The sequence below is a fragment of the Orcinus orca genome, chromosome 5 (genome assembly GCF_937001465.1).
Source record: "Orcinus orca chromosome 5, mOrcOrc1.1, whole genome shotgun sequence".
NCBI lineage: Eukaryota > Metazoa > Chordata > Mammalia > Artiodactyla > Delphinidae > Orcinus > Orcinus orca.
The window spans coordinates 102,907,227-102,931,846 of NC_064563.1; the positions used below are offsets into that span (position 1 = coordinate 102,907,227).

The window sequence follows — 24,620 nt, forward strand, 5'->3', positions numbered from 1 at the left end:
CTAAAAATTCGTAGTGCTAAATAAGAGATTAAAAATCTTCATTGTAGTCAAATGAAATAGGATATCCTTGTTAACGCTTGCAAGTTATTCTTTTGAACACTTTTCTACTCTCTAAATGCCTTATTTTCAGTTTATTATAAGATCGCACAGATGTGTTACAAGATGTGACAGAATGACACTTATTTAGAGGAAGTATATAGTCAAACTCACCTGTTCACAGTGACGAAAATCCTTGAAAGCTTATTGGAAAAGTATAAACCTTTCCTAGTTTCTAAGAATTGTAATGAAAGTTACATTGCTCTACATTTTTGGAATATTTGTGCAAGCTTCCTGCTTTTGTCTTTGTTCTTGTTAAAGAAAGTATTTTTAGAAGTCATACAGTGTTCATGTTAATAAAATTAAATAATTAAGATAACTTATATTATTTTTAATAGTAATGTGACTAAAATATGGGGTTAGCTGGAGAGTCGCATAAAATCAGCATCATGAGCACATACTTATCCAAAAAAACACACTTGGTTTGAAGTTTAGAAAGCAACCTAAAATAAGCATGTGTTCTTTGTTGTATTAATTCATTATTATTTAAATTAATGTTCTTTGTGTTTTCTCTAGGGAAAAGTAGTTTAAAAAAATTACTCAGCTATTTTCCTGGAACAGTATCAAAATTTGTATCTGGCTTAACACATCTGACCTGACAGTCTTCAGAGGAAGCGAACACATGTTCTATGAGTAATCCCCTAGATAAATCTGCAGCCAAACAACGGGACAGTGAGATCAAATTCCAGTGTTTTTTCTCCACTGAAATAAAATTAAAATTCAAAAATTACATTTACAGGCTTCTATCCCTTATGGTCAGTTACAGTCTGGTGGAGACCATCTGCGGCGGCGGAGGGCGGGGGGCAGGGGAGGAGAAGAAGAAGCTGACAGTGATGGTGGTGATGATGGAGTTGGAGAAGGAGAAAGAGTTGTCGATGTGGTGGTGTTGGTGAGAGTGAGTGTATGGATTGGTCCTACAATACCCATTTTGAAAATTATTTTTCCAGTAGTGGTTACACTCTGTCAATTCTGCCTTGTAAAAATGAGTAATAGTAGGTGGTATTAGCCTGATCACAGATTATTATTCTTTCCAGTTACAAAGCTTAGCAGAAAATCTGGAGACTTACTTCCTGACCCTATTACCATCCTTTTTCAAACCCCAATGTTAAATGAGGGCCCCTGACCAAGAAAAATACTTGAGGGCTGTAGACTAATAAGAAGGACCTTTTTTTCCCTTTAACTTAAAGAAGAATAAAGCATTCTGTTTACTTCTTTGACCTTGTGGGGAAAACTGTTCCCTGGGTTGTACCCTCAGCAAGTAGAACAGCATTACCCTTTGAGCCAAAGGAAAAAGAACTAAACCCAGATCTTCTGTTGGAGATCCTAGCCTTTGCTCTACGTCAGCCCGTCTCAACCTCCACACTATTTGACTTTTAGGATCCATCACCCTTTACTCTGGGGAGCTGTCGTGTGCATTGTAAGATACTTCAGCAGCATTCCTGACCTCTACCCACTAGATGCCTGTGGCACCCCCCCACCCCAGAATTGTTCCAGTGTCCTCCACGCACATTTGAGAAACCCTGCTCTCAGTATATTAGGAGATTTGTTGATAATATTTTCTAGATTTTAGTGTTACTTTTAAATATTTTGTCCTATTTTAAGTATTTTGGTGTAGAATAGGCTTCGCTTTTAAGAACTGTAAAAATAAACTGGTAGCACATGTTCTAATTTGGGGGTAAAAGTGAGGACAAGATCTTTTTCTGATTTGAGAATTCAACATTGTCACCTTTGGATGCCTAGTACAGTGTTGTTCATTGCACAGGTGGGGACCCTTTAGTGGGTCAGGAAGATATATTTAAGACACTATTGAATCAAGGTGTAAAATACATTTCTTACTTTGGAATAACAGAGAAAAACATTTGAAAACTGCTGGCCTAGTGTCCCTTTCCAACTGTAATATTCAAAACATATACTTCATAGCAGTAGGTATTTGGCCAGGCCAGCTTAAGCTATTTATCTAGTCAGGTTACACTTATCAAATAGTCTTGGAAATATGGAACATTCAAATTTGTGCATTGCAGTAGATTTGAGACTTTCTTTTAACTTTAGTTTCTGGTGCGTATCGTCTTGTTTGCGAGAGGAGGAAGCTCTGAACTCCATCACATATTTTAGAACATTCTTGGCACGTTACTTGTGGACTGTTCATACCCTCCCCCTACACAAGATGCTGAAAAAAGACAGCTCCATTTTAATTGTTTTCTTCATCACCATGCATGCAAAAGTCCTGTTTTTCATCAGTTAGTATTTATTTTGTTAGCTTTTGTAGGAACTGTGCTGTATGGAGGAAATGGCAGAAAACATTTTGTGCATTTATTGAGAATCAAACATAATATGAGCATAAAGATATTTAAGAATTGCTCCTAACACTCTGCTTGTAATCTTTTTGTAAAATTCATTTTAACATGACAACTTTAAGTTAAATAATAGCCTGTGGGGAATACCTTAAATGCGACAATCTGCCATTACTGAGTCCTGACTTCAGCTGTTAATAGCAATATTCTTGGCTTTCTGAAATCCATCAACACTTCTAATCACTTAAGAAGCTGCCTTAGTTTCATACTTACTAAAGAAAATACATTTATAGTTTGAGTTACTTCATTTATTCAGGGCTACTTTTTAAAGATTGAAACACTTCCAGAAAGCTCGTTTTCATCTTTTCAGTAGTAGCAGAACATTTTTGACTAGTTTCATATTTTTAGAAGATCTGTCTTAGGATGGTTGTCTTTTTCTCTAAGGAAAAATGTTAATGATTATTCAAAAGTTTTTTATATTACAATTCATTTATTTTCACAAGGGAGGTTTTTACATCCTTATGTTTTTAATTTAGATAATATCCAATAGAGATATTCAAGGTATTTTCATGGTAGTTTCAGGGGAAATTTGTGGTTATTTTTCTTTTCCTCTGAGTTGTATAACATTCTAAGTTTTATATTTGCAAAAGATCAGTGGCTGTGTCACACAAAAACTCACAGGTTTATTTAATGGTGGCTTTTTGTATTATGATGTTATTGAACTGCTATGCCTAGTTCTTGTGTGTGGAGTGAAGGCAAGTGTAGAAGATAGGTGAAGTTTAATGTTGGTTAAAAGCTAAGCTTTATGTGAGAGAGATTTGTTTAAGAAGCCAGATTGCTGGTTGACCTGTGAAAGCAGACTAAGTAACAGTACTAGTGTGGATTTGGCAATAAAATTTCTTTATCAGCAAAAGATATGAAGTATTGTCATCAGAATCTAGGTACAGAGTTGTTGTTCCTTCCTTAAAGCTAGTTTTGAGACTAGTTTGAGGTAACTTTTTCATAGGTTAATGTACAGTTTCCTTATTCATTCAGTTAATAAACATTTATTTTGCAACTACTACTTGTAGATACTGTATTCTTATTCATAGGCTTTTAAAGCTTTCATCTGTTCTAGTAAATGATATTAGCACTACGCTGTTCTTAAAAATAAAAAATCAGTATAAAATTCTGTTACACCCATCTGTATCCATATTGAGGTTAAAACTCAGAAGTGTCACTTCTAATATAGTTTTCTTTGTTTTAAGTTCTGAACTCTTCCAAAAGGTGATTATAAATAGCTCATTTGAAAGAGAAAATACTATTATTTTGAAAGGATGTATTCATTTTCCTATTAAAAAGACATCCATTTGAATCCCATCGTTAGGAACGCTAAGCAGTGCAATTGGAGCAGCAGCTAAAACTTCTTAATCAGTATTAACGCCTCCTTCCAGGCGCTCAGTAAAATAACAAATTTTATGATAAAGGGAAGAATGCAGATATTTGATTTTTACAAACAATGTGTTAACTGTTTCCATATTCAGTTGCTGAAGAAATTTCTGGAGCAAATAATGCTGCTACCAAGATATGAAGGTCATTTTACTAATCTTTAATAAGTCTAATAAACTGTTTTTTTGTTGTCATTCTATAGGGGAAAATGAGGCTTTTGGGGAGGGACAACTGAAAAGTCAAATTTCAGTAGAACATAAAATTAAACTATGAAATATTGCTTTAATGCCTTCAAGAAGGAATGCCTTACATCGTGTAATATGGTCAGAAATCTGCATGATCTTTAGTATAGTTTAAGTGTTTTTAGAAATCATTTGACTTCTCACAAGGATTTTTGAAGGGGTTTGTGCTATTTGTAACTAAATAGATGAAGCTGATCATATACATTTATTTTTATAGTTGACATTTATTTTGAACAATTACTATGAATTGATACTCTTTTAAAGACTGGATTTATTATGACATATATATATAATTATTGCTAAGTTATGTTTACTTCTATTTATTTTGATTGGAAAGTTCTTTGAACTCATAAATTATACCAGTAATCATTGATTATTTTAACCTAACCTGGCTTCTCCTGGCTCCTGTGAGTAGACCTACTAAGAACTATGTTGTCTGTTTTATCTTGTGTAAGGAATGTATTGGTGGTACAAAATATCTGACGTCATACATATTTTAAAATCTTCACAAAAAATCCTGATTATTTGTAGTGTAAGTCAAAGATGTAAAGAATAATTTATCGTCCTTTTAACTTTTTTTTTTTAAAGGTGATGGATGTGGACATACTGTACTAGGCCCTGAAAGTGGAACCCTGACGTCCATAAACTACCCACAGACCTATCCTAACAGCACTGTTTGCGAATGGGAGATCCGTGTAAAGATGGGAGAGCGAGTGCGCATCAAATTTGGTGACTTTGACATTGAAGATTCTGATTCTTGTCACTTTAATTACTTGAGAATTTATAATGGAATTGGAGTTAGCAGAACCGAAATAGGTAGGAAATTTTCAATACGTCATTGCCCCAAGTTTTAAAACTGAAGCAGTGTTTGATACTTAACATTGAATAACTATGCTGTATAGGATATGTGGGAAATTATTGAAATGTGTGGAAATCTCAAAGTTGAATCTTCTTTTGGGGAGAGAAGATTCTTATCTGTTTATTCACTTTTCTAATAAGCCTGTGTTGGTACATTTGCAACAAAGTGCTACTCTACTGCTTCTGAGGAGGAGGAAGTTAATTATCTTTTTTTGTTCATTTTGTTTTTCTTTGACCATTTTACTTGCAGTTAAAGAATGTAAGTATAATTCATGCTTAGGAGTCAGTATATCATGGTAATTAAGAGCATGGGTTTTGGATCCAAACTTCCTGATATTAAATACTTCTGCTATTAGCTTGCTGTGTGACCTCGGGCAAGTTACCTTATCTCTGTTTCCTCACTTGTAAAATAGGGCATGAACTAGTACATGTAAAGTGCTTAGAACTGTACCTGACATATAATATATGCTTAGTAAATATTAGCTGCTCTTGTCTTTATTCTTAGCTAAGAGCAGCTGGTTCTCAATTATGGCTGCATATTAGAGTCACTTGGGAAGACTTTTAAATAATACTATATACCTGTCCCCATTCTAGAGCAGTTCAATCAGAATTTATTCGGTGGGATCCACACCTCAGTATTTTTAAAGCTACCCAGGAGAATATACTTTGAGGTCAAGTTGAGAACCTTTGGCTTAGAGATCAGCACCTTTCTCTGAAGCAGAAAACATAGCAAAATTTGTAAGGCTGTCTTGGTGAAATAACATTATAACATAAAGAACTCTAAAATTCTCTGTGAGTTTATTTGGAAAGACTTATTGATACAGGTGTGTAACATGTCTTTCAGAACTGTAATTGGAGCCCACTATCTTGTTCTTTAAGCATCATGTTCATCTTCTGGCCTCCTCTCTGTCTCTAGTCAAACCATTCATCTCTTCTCCACTTTTTGGCCTCTTATCTATGAGAGGAACAATTCCTGGCCTGCTTACCTGGCTGCTGATTGATAACCTCTGTTGTCTCCCAATCAACTCTTGATTAACCTGGGTGCTTGATCACCACGTGCATATTGCCACAAATATATGGTCTCGGATAAGCTTTTAGAAACTCGAATCGCCTGAGGATCTAGAAAACACTGTTACTATAATACTGATAGAAGACAGTTGCATATTAAGTGCCTCCTGAGTAGATGCAATAGGGAGTAAATGGTACCACCTCAGCAGTCTTGAAACAATAATACAAAAAGTGAACCACAATCTGATCATGCCTCTAGCAGTTTACATGAAATAAAGGAGCTAGAGAAACACACTTTATCAACTATAAAGACTCCTTTTTAAAAAAATGCCACTTATATGTAAAGGGGAGGAGGTCGAGGGAACTGTCGTTCATTTAGAGATACATCTTCCAAAAGTAGTGTGTGGACCTTGTGACCTTGTTTAGGTCTTGATTCAAACTAACTGACTGAGAGAGGACATTTTTGAGAAAAGCAGAATCTCATTCTGTGGTAATGTTATATTTTGTGTATTCAATATCTGATTTGTTAGAGACCCTTTGAAGTTCAAACAAAACGTCTCTGATTTGTTTTTAAATATTTCAGAGAAAAAATGGTAGGAAGAGGGCAGGTGAAACCAGAATGGCACACGGGTGAAGCTGAGCCATGGGCACATGGGAGTACATCTCTCTACTTTGATGTAGTTTTGAAAATTTCCATATTGAAAGTGCTTTTTGTTAAAAAGGAAAACCATAGGATTATGTATTTGGACAATAAGTAGTGTCATGTTGCTAGGCAGGAAGAGTGGCACGGGAAAAAAATTGAGCACAGGTTTTAAATCACTCACTGGGTTCTCATCATAGCTCCAGGACTTACTTGGTAAAATTCTTTCTACAAGTCATCAGCCCAGACTTCAAAGTCATCATCAGTACTGTAGGAAGATTAAATGAAATAATATTTTGCAGTGCTTGGGGCGTAGTGGGTGTCCACTACTCAGCTCTCCCTTATTTCCATTGGTTTTGTTTTTCCTTATTCTCTCTTCATACAGGTGAATGGAAAGCTGTAGAAAGGTCAAGGGGACGGAGTGATGATGGTTCCTGTTGAGCTTTAGTTCTGCTCCTCCCCCCACCACCTACCGTATATCACCACCTACCGTATATCCACTGGTCCTCCATTTGGGGAGCAGTTTGTGGTTAGTGGTAGAAAAGTAACTTTCCTGACATCGCAGAGAAATAAAGGTCATTCAAGAATAACTGTTCTGGTTAAAGTAGATGTGCCAGGAATTACAGAATAGAAACAAATACATTGGGTATCAAGATTCCAGTGATTATGGTAAAGAATCCTCTTTTTCGGGCTTCCCTCTTGGTGCAGTGGTTGAGAGTCCACCTGCCGATGCAGGGGACACGGGTTCGTGCCCCAGTCCGGGAAGGTCCCACATGCCGCGGAGCAGCTGGGCCCGTGAGCCATGGCCGCTGAGCTTGCGCACCCGGAGCCTGTGCTCCGCAACGGGAGAGGCCCACGTACCGCAAAAAAAAAAAAAAAAAAAAGAATCCTCTTTTTTCTATATTGTCTTTTCTCAGGGTCTCTTCTGAACAGAAGCAGGTTCAAATGAGCTGCATTTTCCTATAAAAAAGTTTCCTATTTTGGTATAAAGCTTAGATTTTTGGTTTTTTTCTCTATAGGTGTTAATTTTAGGGACTTTCCTCCCCTGAGAGATGGTATTGTGAAATAATCAAGAAAAGAAAATGAAAGGAAGAATGATTTCTCAAGGAATCACTTTTTAAATCATAAATTCATTAGAATGTGTTTTAACTGATACAGCACTTTTGGACAGTTATTTTCTATTTTTTTTGGATTGGGCAATAATGTGTAATATTATTTAAATGTATGAGTTTATTATGATTTTATATAACAACTTTCTAAATAGCTAGACTGTCCAGAAATCTTTGTGAAATTAGTGTAGTCGTACTCATTTCACTGACAAGCAGGATGTGTTTAATGATAGAGTAAAGATTGGCTCTCTAGGTCTGTCCCTTTTTTAGGCAGATTGTATTGGAATGAGAAAATTCCATTGTGCCTTGAATTTTACTTTTCCATTTTGATTATTCTTTAATCCCTGGTGTCTGAGACATAGTGGTTGCTCTGTAAAAATGAAAATTAAAGTAAAATCATTCATTATTAATCTTAACTTTTTCTGTACATATATAAATATATATCTCCAAACTATTTTGCAACTTGTTTTTTTCTCTTTTAATATTTAGACATCTTTTCATATTGGTCCGTAGACATCTGCTAGCATCATTTCCCTGATGGATATTGTTGATAACTAGTCCAAAAATGAAATTTAAAACCATATTAAAAAGAAAAATCTTTGCTTATGTGTAACCTTTTCCCACTCTATTGTATATATTTTCTTCCTAGATTTTGCTTAAAATTTCCATTTTAAATGAACTTTTTTTGGGATGAGGGATATTGTGAATGGATCTCTAAAAGAGAAGCTAAATATTTTAAAACCTAATAGCTATTAAAGGAAAATGCATTCTGTAGAAGAAATGTAAATGTGCCCGTGTGTTCAAAGTTATATTTAAAGATATACATTCTGTCTTACACCTTCATCAAAGTACCTTTTAAAGTTGTCTCTTAAATCTTCAGGTGACATTTACAAAGAGGGAAACTGAGGTCCTCAGGGCTTCATCTGGTAAATGATTCCGTGTCTCTTGTGTTTTCAGAAAAGTTTCTCTTTCTGTATTGTTTGTCCCCTTTCTCTCTAATATGCTTAGGTCTTCCTAGTTTAAGAGAAAAAATAAATTTTCTTTCTCTTTACCACCAAACCTCTTGAAAAAGCTATAGTGATGATAATATTAGGTATTTAATGATGATAATGATTGCTAATATTTTTTGAATTCCTATTCTGTAGAGGCTCAGGCTAATCGTGAAAATAACTACCATGCATGCAGTGCTTGCTATGTGCCAGGTACTATTCAAATTACTTTTATCAATTAACTTATTTAGTCCTCACAAGAACCCTTGAGATAGATACTTTTATCACCCCCATTTATTACTGATGAGGGAACTGAGGCACAGAGAGGTTGAATAACTTCCCCAAGGTCACATAGCTAGCAAATTGCTAAGTGGGATTCAAACCTAAGCAGTCTGGCTCCAGAATTGGTGTCTTTTACTGTAAGCCCTTGACACACTTGATTCCATTGAATCCTACAAGAATCCTGTACATCATTCCCATAAAACAGATAAATAGAAGATCAGAGAAGGTAAGCAACTCGCCCAAAGTCATATAAGCAGAATTGGGACTTGAACTAAGGTCCGGCTAATAGCAAAGTCCATAATCTCAACCACTAGGCTATAGAGTAATAGATACCAGTTATTACTCCTTAATCTTTTACTACATGGTCTCCTTACTGCAAACTGTTGAAAATAGCAACTTTTTAATAAACATTAACTTTTTCCTTTTAGCTATTTATTTTGGCATACTTTTTTTTTTTTTTTGACCATGTGACGGCTTGCGGGATCTCAGTTCCCCGACCAGGGATTGAACCCGGGCTATGACAGTTAAAACCCCAGAATCCTGACCACTAGGCCACCAGGGAACTGCCTATTTTGACATAATTTTAGACTTAATAGAGAAGTTGCAAAAATGGGATAATTTCCATAAACATTTCACCCAGATTTTCCAAATGTTACCATTTTATCACATTTGCCTTATCCCTTTCCCCCACAAGCATACACTCTTTTTCTAAACTGAGAGTACTTTCAAGCATGATGTTCCTTTACCCCTGTATATTGTGTTTATTTCCTAAAAACTAGGACATTCTCTTTACATGACCACAAAACAGTTATCACAATTAAGGAAATTAACATTGATGTAGGACTGAGCTACAGGAGCTGCTGAAATTTCTCCAGTTGTACAAATAATGTCCTTTATAGCAAAAGAAATTCTCAGATTATGTATTGCATTCAGTTGTCACATCTTCTTAGTCTCCATTACTTTGGAGATGAAAGGAGTGGACAGTTCCTTGGTCACTCCTTGTGTATTGTTATGTTGACATTTTTGAAATAGATAGGCCAGTTATTTTGTAGGATATTTCTTAATTTGGATTGTCTGATGTTTCCTCATGATTAGATTCAGGTTACAGACTTTAGTAGGAATGCCACAGATGTGTTCTCAGTACTTCCGATCAGGAGGCTCACAATTTTGATTTGTCTCATTACTGGTGATGTTAACTTTGATCTATTGGCTAAGGTGATATCTCCCAGATTTCTACACTGTAGCTATGTTTCCCTTCACAATCAATATGCATATCGTGGGGAGACTCTTCGAAATGATGTGAATACTCCGTTAATGATTCTTTTCTGAATCAGTTGTTATTATGATAATTGTCAACGGTGGTTTTCTTATGTCATCATTCCTTTTATGTTGATTAGGTTTTTCTTCCCTACTGAAAAAATGAGCTTTTCCTTCTCTCCTATTTATTTGTTTGTACCAGTGTGGACTCATGGATTCTTGTGTTAGTCCGTTGTTTATCATCCTTTACTATCATTTGTTTTGATTCTCAAATTGTCCCAAATTTCCATTGAGAGCCTCTTCAGACTAGCTCCTGTCTCCTTTTGTGATGTCCTCATCATTTTTTAAGTACTTCCTTCTGGTCTGGCACAGGATTTTCTAGATTTGTCTTGTACCTGTCCTGTCTCAACCCTGAAATCATCCATTTCTTCAAGGAATCCTGTTTCTTTTTAGTGGAAAATGGTATTAGAAATCAATATCTAGTCTGTAACTTCAGGCCAGTTGGCTGCCATGTCCTATTAGCAGATAGATTTAGTAGATAAATATATGTATATATGTACTTAAGTATATACAGGTATGCACATTATATCTTTTTATATTTATCTACCTATATTGATTAAAAAGCATGAGTTCATACTGATACCTTTAATCCTAATCCAGGTTCATTCTGTTCCTTCCCTTTTCATACTGGTAATCACTTCTCTGACAGTGAGGTATCTAGCTCCTGTTGTCTACAGTATATGTACTTAGTTCACTTATTTGTTTAGTGCTATAATACCCAGAAAATAGTTTCAGAATTACCAATCCATGCTTCTAAATCAAAGAAGCCTGCTACCTAGAATCCATACTTGCTTAGTCTTAACCTGAGGACCTTTAATCTAAATACTGTGTTCAGTACTGCCTGGGCTAGATTTCCCCCACCACCTCCTGCCCTCCAGTGTGGTTATGTTATTATCCATTTGTAGTACGGTTTGGTTCATTGACTTCTGTTCATATTCCATTGTAGGCTTTTTCTCTAGTTAGTTTTCTTTTTATTTTGTTGAGAATGTGAAACATTTACATGGTTCTCAAAGTTAGAACTGTACAAAAAGATATACTTAGATGAGTGACAGTCCTTCTTACTTCACTCCATATTTTCTGTCCTTTCCACCCCATCTCCACCCACCCCCTGTAGCTAACCAGTTGTATTAGTCTGTTTTATCTTTTCTACTTCCTTTTTTATACAAATGATATATTTAGATTTTATTTCCCCTTCTTACAAAAAAACCCTAATATACTATTGATATTCTTTCCTACTTTGTTTTTTCTCCCACTTAATAATGTATCCTGGAAATCATTCCACATCAGTTCATAAAGATAGTCCTTATTCTTTTTACAGCCACAGAGAACTCCATATTGTGAATGTACTGTGGTTCAACCACTCATTTATATCTGGATATATAGATTGCTTCTGGTATTCTATGGTTACAAACACTGCTGCAATAGATAACTTAATGCATATGTGTTTTTGTATTCTTGGAGGTGTACCTTCAGAGTAAGTTTCTGAAGTGTAGTTATTGGTTCAAAAGGTAAGTGTATACATAGATTTGTTAGCTATTGCCAAACTCACCTCTACAAGGATTGTGCCAATTTACATTTCCACCCGCAGTGCATAAAAATGCCTGCTTTTCCACAGCCTTGCCAACGGAGTGTGTTGTCATGCTTGGTACGTTTTGCCCACTGATAGGTGAGAAATGATATCCCAGTATAGTTGTAATTTGCATTTCTCTTACTATGAGGAAGGTTGGACCTTTCATTTATTTTTTAAAATTTTTACTGAAGTATAGTTGATTTACAATGTTGTGTTTAATTTCTGCTCTACAGCAACGTGACTCAGTTATACATATATATTCTTTTTCATGTTCTTTGCCATTATGGTTTATCAGAGGATATTGAATATAGTTCCCTGTGCTGTACAATAGGACCTTGTTGTTTGTCCATCCTGAACCTTTTATTTATATGTTGAAGGTCCATTTTTTAAAAAAAAAAAACATTGTTTGCCCACTCTTTCAGGTTTTTTGGTCTTTGTTTCTCGTAGGTATTAGGAATTCTTTTATCTTTTAGTGATATTAGCCTCTATGCGATATATGATGCAAACAATTTCTCCTAGTTTGTCAGTTGTCTTTTGACTTTATGAAGCTTATTTATAGTGGGGATTTTTGCCATGTAAAATTTTTTAAATGTTGTAAATTCGTCAGTCTTTTGCATCTGGATTCTGAGTCATATTTGGAAAGCCTCTTCCTATATCCCTGTTAAACATAAATTTACCCATGTTTTCTTTTGGTACATTTATGTGGTTTCTTTTTTTATATTTAGATCCCTGGTCCACTAGGAGATATTCTCTTTTACGGTATGAAGTGTAGATCTAATTGTATTTTTTCCAGATGACTAACCACTTGTCCTAGCACCAGGCATATAAAAGTCTGCCTTTGCCCCAGTGGTTTGAAATACTACCTTTATCATATACTCAAATTCTGTATGTACTTGGGATCTGTTTCTGGACTTTCTGTTGTGTTCCACTTGTCTATTTAGTCATATACCAGAACCTCAGAGTTTTAATTATAGAGGCTTTATAGTGTGTCTTAATGTCTCATCTGGGTAGTCTCCCATTATAGATATTCACTTCTGGCATTTTCCTGGCTATTCTTGCCTGTTAATTTATCTGTCAACTGTCCAACTTCATAAAAATGGTTGTTGGTATTTTTTAATTGGGATTATATTGTTTGTAAATTGTCTTTATGATGGTTGAGTCATCCTGTTTAAGAATAATCTGCTTTTTTTCCATTGTTCAAATCTAATTTTGTTGTCTTTCGGGAGTGTTTAAAACTTTTTCTCATGTAGGTTTTACATATTTTTTGTTAAAATTATTCCTAAATATTTTATCTTCTTTGTTGCTGTTGTAAGTGGAGGTGTTTTTGTTTTGTTTTATTTTGCCACTATGTCCTCAAGTTTCTAATTATATGAAGACTGTTGATTTCTATATGTTGACTTTATATCCTGCCACTTTACTGAGGTTTTTATTTTATTTTATTATTTCAGTTAGTTTTATCACTCACTTTCTAGGGATTTCTGGGTACACAATCACATCTACAAATAGAGTTTTTACTACTTCTTTTCCAATTCTTATGCCTATGATTGATTTATCTTATCTAATTACATTGGCTAATACCACCAATCAATACCATGTTAAACAGTAGTGGAGATGGTGGGCATCTTTTACTTGTTCCTGGTCTTAGTGAAAATGTTAAGTGTCTTAGTCAGCTTAGACTGCCATAACAAAATACCACAGACCAGGTGGCTTCAACAAGAGAAATTTATTCTCGGTATCTGGAGGCTAGAGGTCCCAGAGGAGAGAGAGAGAAAGAGCCTTATTCTCTCATGTCTCTTCTTATAAGGACACTAGTCTTATCAGATTAGGACCCTACTCTTAAGACCTCATTTAACCTTAACTACCTCCATTAAAGGCCTTGACTCTAAACACAGTCACACTAGGGGTTGAGACTTAAATGTATGAATTTGGAGAAATACATTCCGTTCATAACAGGAAATATCCCTTGATTTCTGTTTTCTTGAGTGTTTTTCATTAGGAAAGAGTGTTGAATTTTATTGGAAAGCTTTTTTTAGCCTTTATGAAGATGATTATATAATTTTCTCCTTAGAATCTTTTAGTATATGTGTTATATTAATGGATTCATTAATATTGAGCCAACTTTGTATTCCTGAAATAAAGATCACTTGGTTATGATGTGTCATTCTTTTAATACAGTATTGGATTCTGTTTCCTAATATTCTGTTTAGTATTTTTACATAAATATTGATAAGTGATAATGCACAGTTTATTTTGCATTGTCTTTATCAGGTTTACGTATTGATGTTACATATTAAATAAAAAGTTTTCCTCCTTTTCACTTATCTGGAAAAATTTAGAGAGCATTTTAACAAGCTAGTTTTTGAAGGTTTCACTCTGTGAAACCATCTGGACCTGGTGCTTTTTTGGTAGGGTAGGTCCTTAATAGCTTTCTTTCGAGGAGAATGATCTGTTTCAATATTCTGTCTCTAAGGAGTTCAGTTTTAGTAAACTATTTGCCAGGCAAGTTACCAGTTTCACCTAGGTCTTCAAATTTATTTGTAGCAGTGTCTACAAAATAGATTCTTATGATTTTTTTCCTAATAGTTATTTCAGTGTTTTTTCACTGGATATTTCCTCCCATCATTTCTTGTTTTGTATATTTGTGCTTTCGCTCTTTTTTTTTTTTTACCACTTTGATTATTAGTGGTTTGTGTATTTTGTTGATATTTTTCAAAAAATAGATTTTGATCTATTAATTATAGTTAGATCTGTTCTCTTTCTGTTTTCTGCCTTACTAATCTCTGTTTCTAGTTCCATTATTATTTCATTTTCTTCTATTATTTTCCTCATTGTGCTTGCTTTTGGCTTATTTTTGTTATTTCTTCCTAGCTTTTAACCAGGAATTTAATTTATATTTATTCTTTCATTTTTATTGATAAAATTATCTAAAACTGTGGATTTTACTTTGGTCACATATTTAAGACTGATATACCACAGATTGATTTATAGTATTATAATTTTTTAGGAATTCTTTAATTGTGTTTTGTATTTCCCTTTTAACCACTAATAATTTTAATTGTTTATTATTGGATAAATAATAGATAAATAGATTTATTTCAATTGGAGGTACCCTTCTTTGTTACTGTTAATAATTTTTAGTTTTATTGCATTGTAGTTGGAAAACATTGTAATATTTCTACTTTATGGAACTTATATTTTATGTATAACCTAAGATATCTTTTTTGTGAATGTCCCATGTATGCTTGAGAGGAAGGTTTATTCTGTAATATTAAGATGTAAAGTTTAATATGTATCCAAAATATGTCTTATTCTGTTTAGTTTTTCTATATCCTTATTTTTATCCACTTGATCTCTTATTAGTGTATCTTTTTTCTTTTTTTCTTTTTTCTTTCTGTATTTCTTTGGGTTCTTTTATAAAGATGATTGCAGTGTTATTGCATAGCTATTCATAATTATAATGCCTTCATTTTAAATCCTGACTTCTAGCATTAAAAAGTTTCTCCTTTGTCATATTTAGTTCTTTTTAGTTTGCATTCCTCTATGTCTGACATCAGTATCACATACACACTGTCCTCCTTATCTCTTATTATATTCATTTGCTTGGTATACCTGTCTTTGCTCATTCCTTTATTTTTAGCCTTGCTGAATCATTTTGTTTTGGGTGTGTTTCTTTTTTTTTTTTTTTTTTGCGGTACGCGGGCCTCTCACTGTTGTGGCCTCTCCCGTTGCGGAGCACAGGCTCCGGACGCGCAGGCCCGGTGGCCACCGCTCACGGGCCCAGCCGCTCCACGGCACGTGGGATCCTCCCGGACCGGGACACGAACCTGCGTACCCCGCATCGGCAGACAGACTCCCAACCACTGCACCACCAGGGAAGCCCGTGTGTTTCTTATATATAACATATTTGGGGGTCTCATTTTGTGAACTAAATTGAAAAAAATTTTTTAAATAACTGAGTTAAGCCCATTTGCATGTTTGTAAAACTGAAAGCTTTTTTGTCTTAACTCTATCATATTAAGTTATAATCGTGTGTATTATATTTGCTGTGTTTATTTCTTTACGTTATTTTCTTTCCTCCTATATTTAAACTTCTTTTGGAGTTTAATAAGCTTTGTAGTTTAAGTGTTAACCTTCCAATTCTACTTTCTTAAATACCTCTCATCCCCTCTTGTCTTCATCTTTTACTGTCTGATTTGTCTATTTTTAATGGTGTCTTTTCATTCCTACCAATTGCCTATAACTCCTATTTATTATTCATATAACATTCAATGAACTATTCTACTTTCCTCTTTTCCTCTCTCTTCTTTCCCCATTTTTACTCTGACAGAACATAAATTCATAACATATAGCCTATATCATATAATATCTTATTCTTCAACCCATCTCTACCTTTTCTCGATCAGTGTTTAAACATACTAAATGTTCACTGCCAGTCTTTTTGCTTTAAGTTCTCTCAGTTATATCTTGAATAGATGAAGTTCATCTTTGAATAGATTGATTCCTTAAGAAAGGCTAATGGGTACAGAGTATCTTGCATGTTTAAAACTGCTTAATTTAAAATTTTTTCTTACCTTGAGAGTCAGCTTGATTTGATATATAAGTTCTTGGTTCATGTGTTCATTCTTTGAGTTTAAAAAAAAATCCTCTTCCATTATTGCCTGGCTTTTTATATTGTTTTTTGAGAAGTTTGATACTAGTTGAATTCTCTTGCCTTTATAAGGTATTTGATCTTTGTATCAAGGCTGTAAAGATTCCTTATTTATCTTTAAAGTCAAATAGTTTTACAAGGATATGTACTGAAATTTATCACTGTGAGTTAGTGTTCATTGTATCTAATGAGCTCTTTCAGTATGTAGAGTCTAGAAAGTTTTCTTAGATTATAGTTTTAATATTATTTCTCTTCCATTGTCTTGTGTATCTTTTTTAGATGCTTAATTGTAAGAAAACTGGACCTTGTTTGCCATTTCAACCACATTCATTTCAACCACATTCTCACTGATCCTTTTTACTTTTTAAAATTTCCTTTTCATTGTTATTTGTTTTCTCCTTCAACATTCATTATCATGTTTTCATTAGAATCTATTATTCCTTGTGTACCTTGTAATATGGTCTTCATTTCTGACATAACTTTGTCACTTTTTTGTATTTCTTTTCTGAGATCAGTCAACTCTTATTTTTTTTTCTACTTTTTGTCCATTTCTGTTCTTAGTTTTTGAGTTTCTGTTTCGAGGTGTTTTGTCATATCCCCAGTTGCTTGTTTGAGGACATTTAATTAAGTTTCGTGTTGTGTTCCAGTTTCCTTCTGTTTTACCATTGTTTGGGGGGATGAGAGGGTTTCCATAAACTGAATTGTTGAGATTCTCATTTTTTGTTTTCTTTTTTTACTATGTTTTTTAAGTAGATAAAGACTGCCTTAGTATTTCTGTGGACAGTGCTGGTGGTTTGCAATGGTTTATTAGCTTTGTAGTTTATGGTAGGTTCATGATAGCCCTCTTCTGCTAGTGCAGTAAATTTTTCTTTTTCTCTTTTTTTTCCGGAAGAGAAGAGGCTATAGAAGGGGAGGAGTTATGTATCCTTTTTTTTTTTTTTTAATCTTGCAGGATCCTAAATTTCCTCCTCTTGTTTTGCCCCCTGCCCCCCACCTTTACCATACAGTTTCCATTTCTGTTACTTTTAACCTAATTCTCCCACCAAAGTATTTCCTTTCCAAAATTGCCCTATTCAGGATTTCTTTGCTCTTAAGTTCCTTCTCTGAAGTCAGTGCTCTTACCTACCAGTGGATTTTTTTTTTTTTCAGTATTTTCTGGCTGTGCATGGGATATCTTAATTGTCTTTGTCTCCCCCAATGGGTCTTTCATTAACCTTTACCACTTTATTTTTAGACTCCATGGAATGTATTAATATGCTTTAGGGACCGGTGACCCTAGTAAAAATAAATAAATTTTGTTCTTGAAGTTCCTTACTGTTTCTTTTAAAGTTGTCTTTGTAAAAAAAAATAATTATTTTATGTCAAATTAAAGTGTGAAGTATTATTTCACTTGAAAGAAGTGTTATTACAATATGATCATCATTGTTAACAGTTTACATTTAGAGTAGTTTTCCTTGGGCAGGAATTAAAGAAGTGATATTTAATCTTAATGATTATAGGTATTTTGCCTGGTAGATGTGAGAGCCACAGAATTTCATGTGAGATAAAATCCTGGCCTATGAAAGCATGAACTCAGGAAGGCTAAAGGCATCTCATATCTGTTTATCATGAAAATACATTGATTACTGTGAATTTTTTTCATTAGAAGGCTTGATGGATACTTATATTTAACATGAACTTGTCCCTAATGCAGAAGCATCCTATGAGGTTGCTTGTTGCATTGGAAAGTATAGAAGCCACATACATTTTGAAAGACCTTAGTGAATCTTTGTACCCTAGAATGGTCAGTCTGGTTTGTGGCCTAGAACAGAAAAGAAATGCTAAAGCTTTGTCTCTATAAATGATGTCATTACTTCAAAATGTTTCCTCTAATGTTTTGAGGCAGGTTAATGAGGAATTGACAGCTGTCCCATTTCTCATCAGCATTCAACTGGATGAAAGTAATCTACACGATGCTGACCCTATCCAAGAATTCCTATTTGTGAGCCCTTATAGGAAATATTAAAAAGTCTTTGACATCTCCCAAGTGGTGAAAAGTTTACTTTTCCAGAAAATCTTTGAAAGAAATTTCTTGGTATGCTGTATATGTCTCACCTGTGATGTTTGGCAACACATCTGGTTTTGCTGAAGTCTATACACTGTTATGACTCATTGCTTTTTACATTAGCGTACTCGGTATGAGAAAACTCTGCCAGCTGTCCTGAAAGAAGCTGTCAACTTAATAAGAGCCAGGGCCTTGAGTCATTACCTTTTCTAGAGTTTTTATGAAGAAACAGAAGCAGAGTATGGAGCTTTCTTCTATCCAGAAGTTTGCTGGTTTTCCAGAGGAAAAGTGTTAGAGTTCTCAATTAAAGTAGAAGTTTCACAAGAGAGAAGGAAAGCCTACTAAATTTGATGGGGAAGATTGGTATTGCTTTGTGGATATTTTGGTTCTTGTGATTGCAATAAAATTTTCTATCAAGACCCTTTGGTCACCATCATGGATAGTAATAAAAACTTAGATGCTCTTTTGTCCATGACACCATTATGAAAGAGGATATTAGAGGAGGCAATTATTCTTAGAGTCAAAGAAATGCAAAATTTTTAAAGCTAAGTATATTGCCTCCCTGACTTTTAGATTAGTGAAAAACATTTAAGTTTTAATATTTTGGTATGGGTGTGATAAAATTGGTCCTTTTTTAATATTGAGGCTGTATTCATTGGTATAACTCACTTGGGTAGCCGTATGGAAGTATATATTAAAAATCACTCCTAAGGAAATATTTCAAAAGATAGAAGAAGATGTGTTAGGAAGATGTTTGTTGCAACATTATTCACTATGTAGAAAAATTGGAAGCAAACTAAATTTCTAACAGTAAGGAAACTTACTTAAAGTTAAGGAATATCCACCATATAGCCACTTCTTGGCTGTCACTGTTTGCTATGAACATTCTGTTACCTGTCTTGGTGAACATGAGTGCACATTTCTATATCGAGAAGAAGAATTGCTGGGTCCCTGGGCTTGCCTATGGTCAGCTTTATTAGATACTGCCAAATGCATCTGTGGTAGTGCCACTCCATGCCCACCACCAGTGTATGAGAGTACCAGTTATTATTCTCTGTTTTTTCTTTTTTCACCCTTCTAGTTTGTGTGTACTGATATCACATTGTAGCTTTGCCTTGAATTTACCTGATGGCTAATGATATTGTTCTCTTTTCATTTATTTATTAGCCATTGAATATCTTCTTTTGTGAAGAATCTTGAAGTTTTTTATACATTATTTTCTATCAGATGATTATTTTCTTATTTGTAGGGGTTCTTTTATATATTCTGGTTATGGATTCTTTTTAGATATATTTATTACAAATATTCTCCCTTTATATAGCCTTCCTTTTTACTCCTTTATTGGTATCTTTTGCTAAGCAGACATTAACTTAATTTTAATGTTCACAGTAATTTTTTTTTATGGTTAGTACTTTTTGTATTATCTTCTTAAATCTTTGCCCACTTGCAGGTCATGAAGATGTTCTCAAGGTTTTCTCCTAATGCTTTATTGTGTTCCCTCCCGTACATTTATATCCTCAATCCATCCAGAATTGATCTTTGTGTAGGATGTGTGAAGTAGGAGTAAAAGTGTCAAGGTACATTTTCCCACATGGACCGTATTCATTTTAAAACGTGCAAATACTGGATCTGTCATATATTCATGAAAAAAATAACACTGAAGTAGCCACCTTCCCTGAAATCAAGATGCACAATGACTTTATGGTGTTGTAGAAAAACATACTCTTAAAGTAGTCACCACTGTCTTTTAGAAGGAGAGGCAAATCCATTCTTAGAGATATTACTGAATTCCTTTTAAACACAGTAAATATTTGTTACTTGTCCTTTTAAATATATACCCAATAGTTGAATTGTTTAAAGGGAAATTAGATCTGTACCCTTCTATCGTTTTCCTCTGCAGGTGAATTTTTGTTGAAGCAGCCAAAGCTAATACTAAATCCAGCCAAAAACAACTTATTGTTAGTCACAGCATAAGAGGAATCATTATGAGAAGACATCCTAGTCATTCAAAATGAGAACACAAAATCACTTGAAGTCGGGCAGCTAAATTTTACAACTGAAACTCGCTCTGGCCCACCAAGCACAAGGCAGTGATCCTTGAAGCCCGACTTTTTAAAGAAACTGTACTGATGGATGTTATTTAATGATAGAATCTTCTCTAAACATTTTCTGGGGACTGCAGTGGCTTCTTATGTACTTTAGAGGCGTCAGCTGTGCACTTGCCCTGTCCCACTGCGCTAAGTTTTCTGAGGGCAGCACTGTGCCTATCTGGTTTCATCACTGAATCCCTAGCACATACCTAGCTCAGTGCCTGGATATTCAGTAAATTAGTTCCTTTGAGAATTCCAAGTTTTGTTTTTGAGATTAGAGGTGCTTCTGTACATGGGCCCTAAAAAGCTGTCCCCAAGTCTATTTGTAAATTGAGTGATGTTCTCTAAGCAAGTTCCATTTCTATTAGAGGTGGACAGTTGATGGTGCTTTTGCTTTCTCAAATAATTCCCTATTCTCCACCTTATCTTTCTAAGTTGCAAGTTCCTAAAATGAGCATTGTTCCATGGCACACCTCTCAATAGGTTAAATGATCTTCCACTTAGTTGAGAACATAAATCAGGTTTCTTAAGCTTTATGACAATATTAACCCCACCTCTAGTCAATCTGAAGTCAGATGGATCTCTCCTCTCTTTTGAATACAGAGCATTTTTTTTACCATCTTCCAGAGCTTAATTTGTTGCTGTTCATCATCTACCGAAAGTGTAGTTGGTATGGGTATTAGAAGAGGCATGATATCCTTAAGATCTCTAAGCTCTATTCAGGTGGATACATATATACTGCCAACAGAGGCCAGACAGGTAAAATAAACGAGTGAAATGGACTAGGTTATAATAACAACATTGCCACAATGATAAGTGATAACTGAGCTTCAGGATTGGGGACATTAGGGAATGGTGGATGCTATGGCAAACTGGAGTGTGACTTTTCCCTTTCAAAAGGGACATCCATTACTTAGGTACAACCACTTGGAAAACTAGCCCAGGTTTCCTTCTTTTTTTTTCTTGTGTTTCAACAGAAGCCAGAAATTCAGAATTTATGTGGAGTTTCCAGATTTTTTAAATCTTGGCAAGTACTTCAAACATTTTTGAAATAGTTTAGGCTCAAAACTATACAGGCGAAAAGGGCAAGTAAAGTACATCTGTCTGCTAATTGAGGGCCTAAGCCATATATACACTCCAATTTGCATACTGTAGTACTTATCTCAGATTTGATCATCCAAAAGCAAGGTATTCTTACTATACACCGAAGTAAATTTCACATTGTATTAGTTTTCTGTTTTATAACATTACCACAAATTGAGCAGCTTAAAACGTCAAAATTTCTGGAGTGATGTGGCCAGGAACCAAGAAATACCAGCATCTTCTAGAAGCTGGAAGGAGCAAGAAAGTGGATTCTCCCCTAGAGCCTCCAGAAGAAATCAGCCCTGCTGATACCTTGATTTTAGCCCTGCAGATGAAGCAGATCCTGAAAGAAGAGCAATAGAAGAAACATTGGTTTGCTGTTGGTTCCATGACCCAGTGGAAGAGGAACACATGCAGTCAAAACCCCAGAGAAAAGTATGAAAGAGCATCTAAACGTTCCCAAAAGGGTGGAGAATGACTAAGAAAAGCACCAACAGATGTAACAAGATAAGGAAATGGAAGAGCTCATGGATCAATGACCAGGGATGGCTTTGGGTCAGACACTCCTTCCCCACTGATATATGGAATTCACGTAGTTCTAACCTATATGCCATCCTTGGGAAGATGAGAGGGTGAGTGGAAATTTGGATCTGAGCTACATTAAACATGAAATGACTTAGAAAATACTAAATTGATCAAGTCTCTGTATAACTGACTCATTTGTGTGTTCTACTATCAGGGACATGGGTGTTGAAAACTCAGAAAAGGCTGTAGACAAAGTTTACATGTATTTTATGACTGATTTTTTTGCCAAAAAATACTCTGAACAGACTAAATTCTTAGATATATTGTAAAAAAAAAAAAGTTCTATTAAAGTGGGGAAAAAAGACATTAAACTTGGAAATGTATTTTTGTTTTTATTGATTCTCTGGAAAATAACCTTTTGGGGTCTAGCACATAGAAACTGTTTGTATTTGGATATTTATTTATGCAAAATAAAAGCCAATCTTGAATGGAGGGGAAAAAAAGAACAAAATTTCTTATCTCAGTTTCTGTAGGTCAGATGTCTGGGCTTGGCATGACTCGATTCTCTGCTCAGGGTTTTGCCTGGCTGAAATCAAGATATCAGCTGGAGATGCGGTTCTCATCTGGGCCTGAGGCTTCTCTTCCAAGTTCACTGGTTGTTGGCAGAATTCACTTCCCTGCAGTTATAAGACTCTGGTCCGCATTTTCCTGCTGCCGATCGGCCAGGGACTGCTTTCAGTTCCTAGAGGCCGTCAGGAGTGCTAGCTCACCACCTAGATGTTTGCTTTTTTTTAGGCCAGCTGGCATGCGTCTCTTGAATTTCCAGTTCTGTGACTAACCAGAGAAAACACTCGCTTTTAAAGGGCCTACCTGACTAGGTGAGGCCCACCCAAGAAAATCTCCCTCTTGCCATATTTGTAATATAGAAGTAGTTAATTTTTTTTTAAAGCCAGGGGTCAGGGGTAGCATAAAAGGATCACATACCAGAGGAAATTCTAAAAGTCAGTGCACATTGGAAAAATTTAGCTTCACTCGTTAATCAAGAAAATAGAAAATTACCAAGTTTCTTTTATCTTTAATACTACTGGGGGCAGAATAAATTGATACAGCCTTTCTGAAAAGCAGTTATGTAGGTGTGGTTTATGTTAAATAAGAGCAAGTATATGAATTGATGAATAAAGAGAATACTGTGCTTGTGTGTGTGTATATATACACATAAACATACACATGTGTGTTCATTTAATGATGGCTGTAACCCTATGAGATAAATAGTACTATAATTTTCATTTAACAGATGGTGAGAGCCAAGGCATTGAGAGGTACCCTTCAGAGTGTTACTAGTGGTTATCTCGGTGTAATAGGATTATATAAGAATGATTTTTTTTCTCCTAATATTCAAAATTTTTATAGAATTTTTAAAAGCACTTATAAACAGGAAAAAAAATGGTAATAAGGCTGCCTTGAAATAAACTCTCAACCTATATTGGAGGTAGTGATGTAAATCAGTGTAACTCTTTTGGAAGGCAACATGACCCTGTAATTTTAAAAAAATCTGGCCTCAATAATCATTTTAAATATGGGGAAAAAAAGGCTGTGCATATGAACAAATCTATTGCATCATTATCTAAAATATGGGAAAAAATAGAAACCTGAATTTCTATGGTAAAGGAATTAGTTATATAAACAATGACTTTTCCACTTAGAATTATTACAAAGAGATTATTGGTTCTAGCTCCTGCCACATTTTCCTGGGCCCCTGAACTCTATTTCCTTTGGAGCTTTCATGGACTTCTTAGCCACTTTCTCCTCAAAGGCTTCTTCCCACTCTACTGCTGTTTTAAGTTTCCTGTGGTGTTGACAGCCATGCACCCAACCCCCTCCAGCATCCAGGCCTTCACATAGATGATCCACTTAACATCTAACATCTCTTCCCATTCAGAGATACAGCCTTTCCTTCTCCCAGAAGGCAAGAGATTTCTTCTCTCCTGTAGTAGACTCTAGATAGGTCGTCTCAATTCTCACAGCTCCTTCTGTTTCCAAAGGATCACACCATTCTTTCTTTCAGATTTATCACCATCTCTCCGTGCCAGTTTACCCTAGGATGTTTGCACCTTTTAGCCATTATGAATAATGCTGCCGTGAGCTATCCTGTACAAGTTTTTATGTGGACATATGTTTGCATTTCTTTTGGGTATATGCCTAGAAGTAGAATTGTTGAGTCATATGGTAACTCCGTTTAACCATTTGAAGAACTGCCAGGCTTTTTTCTGAAGTGACTGTACCATTTACCAGCAGTGTATGAGGGTTCCAGTTTTTCTATATGCTTGTCAACACTTGTTGTTATCTGTCTTTTTTTATTCTAGCCATCTTAGTAGGTGTAAAGTGGTATCTCATTGTGGG

The 24,620-nt window shown here is 35.0% G+C and overlaps 1 protein-coding gene across 2 annotated transcripts in view; it reads left to right on the forward strand.

Moving 5' to 3' along the window:
• The window catches only part of DCBLD2 (discoidin, CUB and LCCL domain containing 2), a 90,000-nt gene that overhangs the window by 13,867 nt on the left and 51,513 nt on the right, over positions 1-24,620 (forward strand). For both annotated transcript variants that reach the window (XM_004272617.4, XM_049710040.1), the window contains exon 2: positions 4,646-4,873. In XM_004272617.4, coding sequence (XP_004272665.1) covers positions 4,646-4,873 — 228 coding nt within the window. The remainder of the gene's footprint in view (positions 1-4,645; positions 4,874-24,620) is intronic.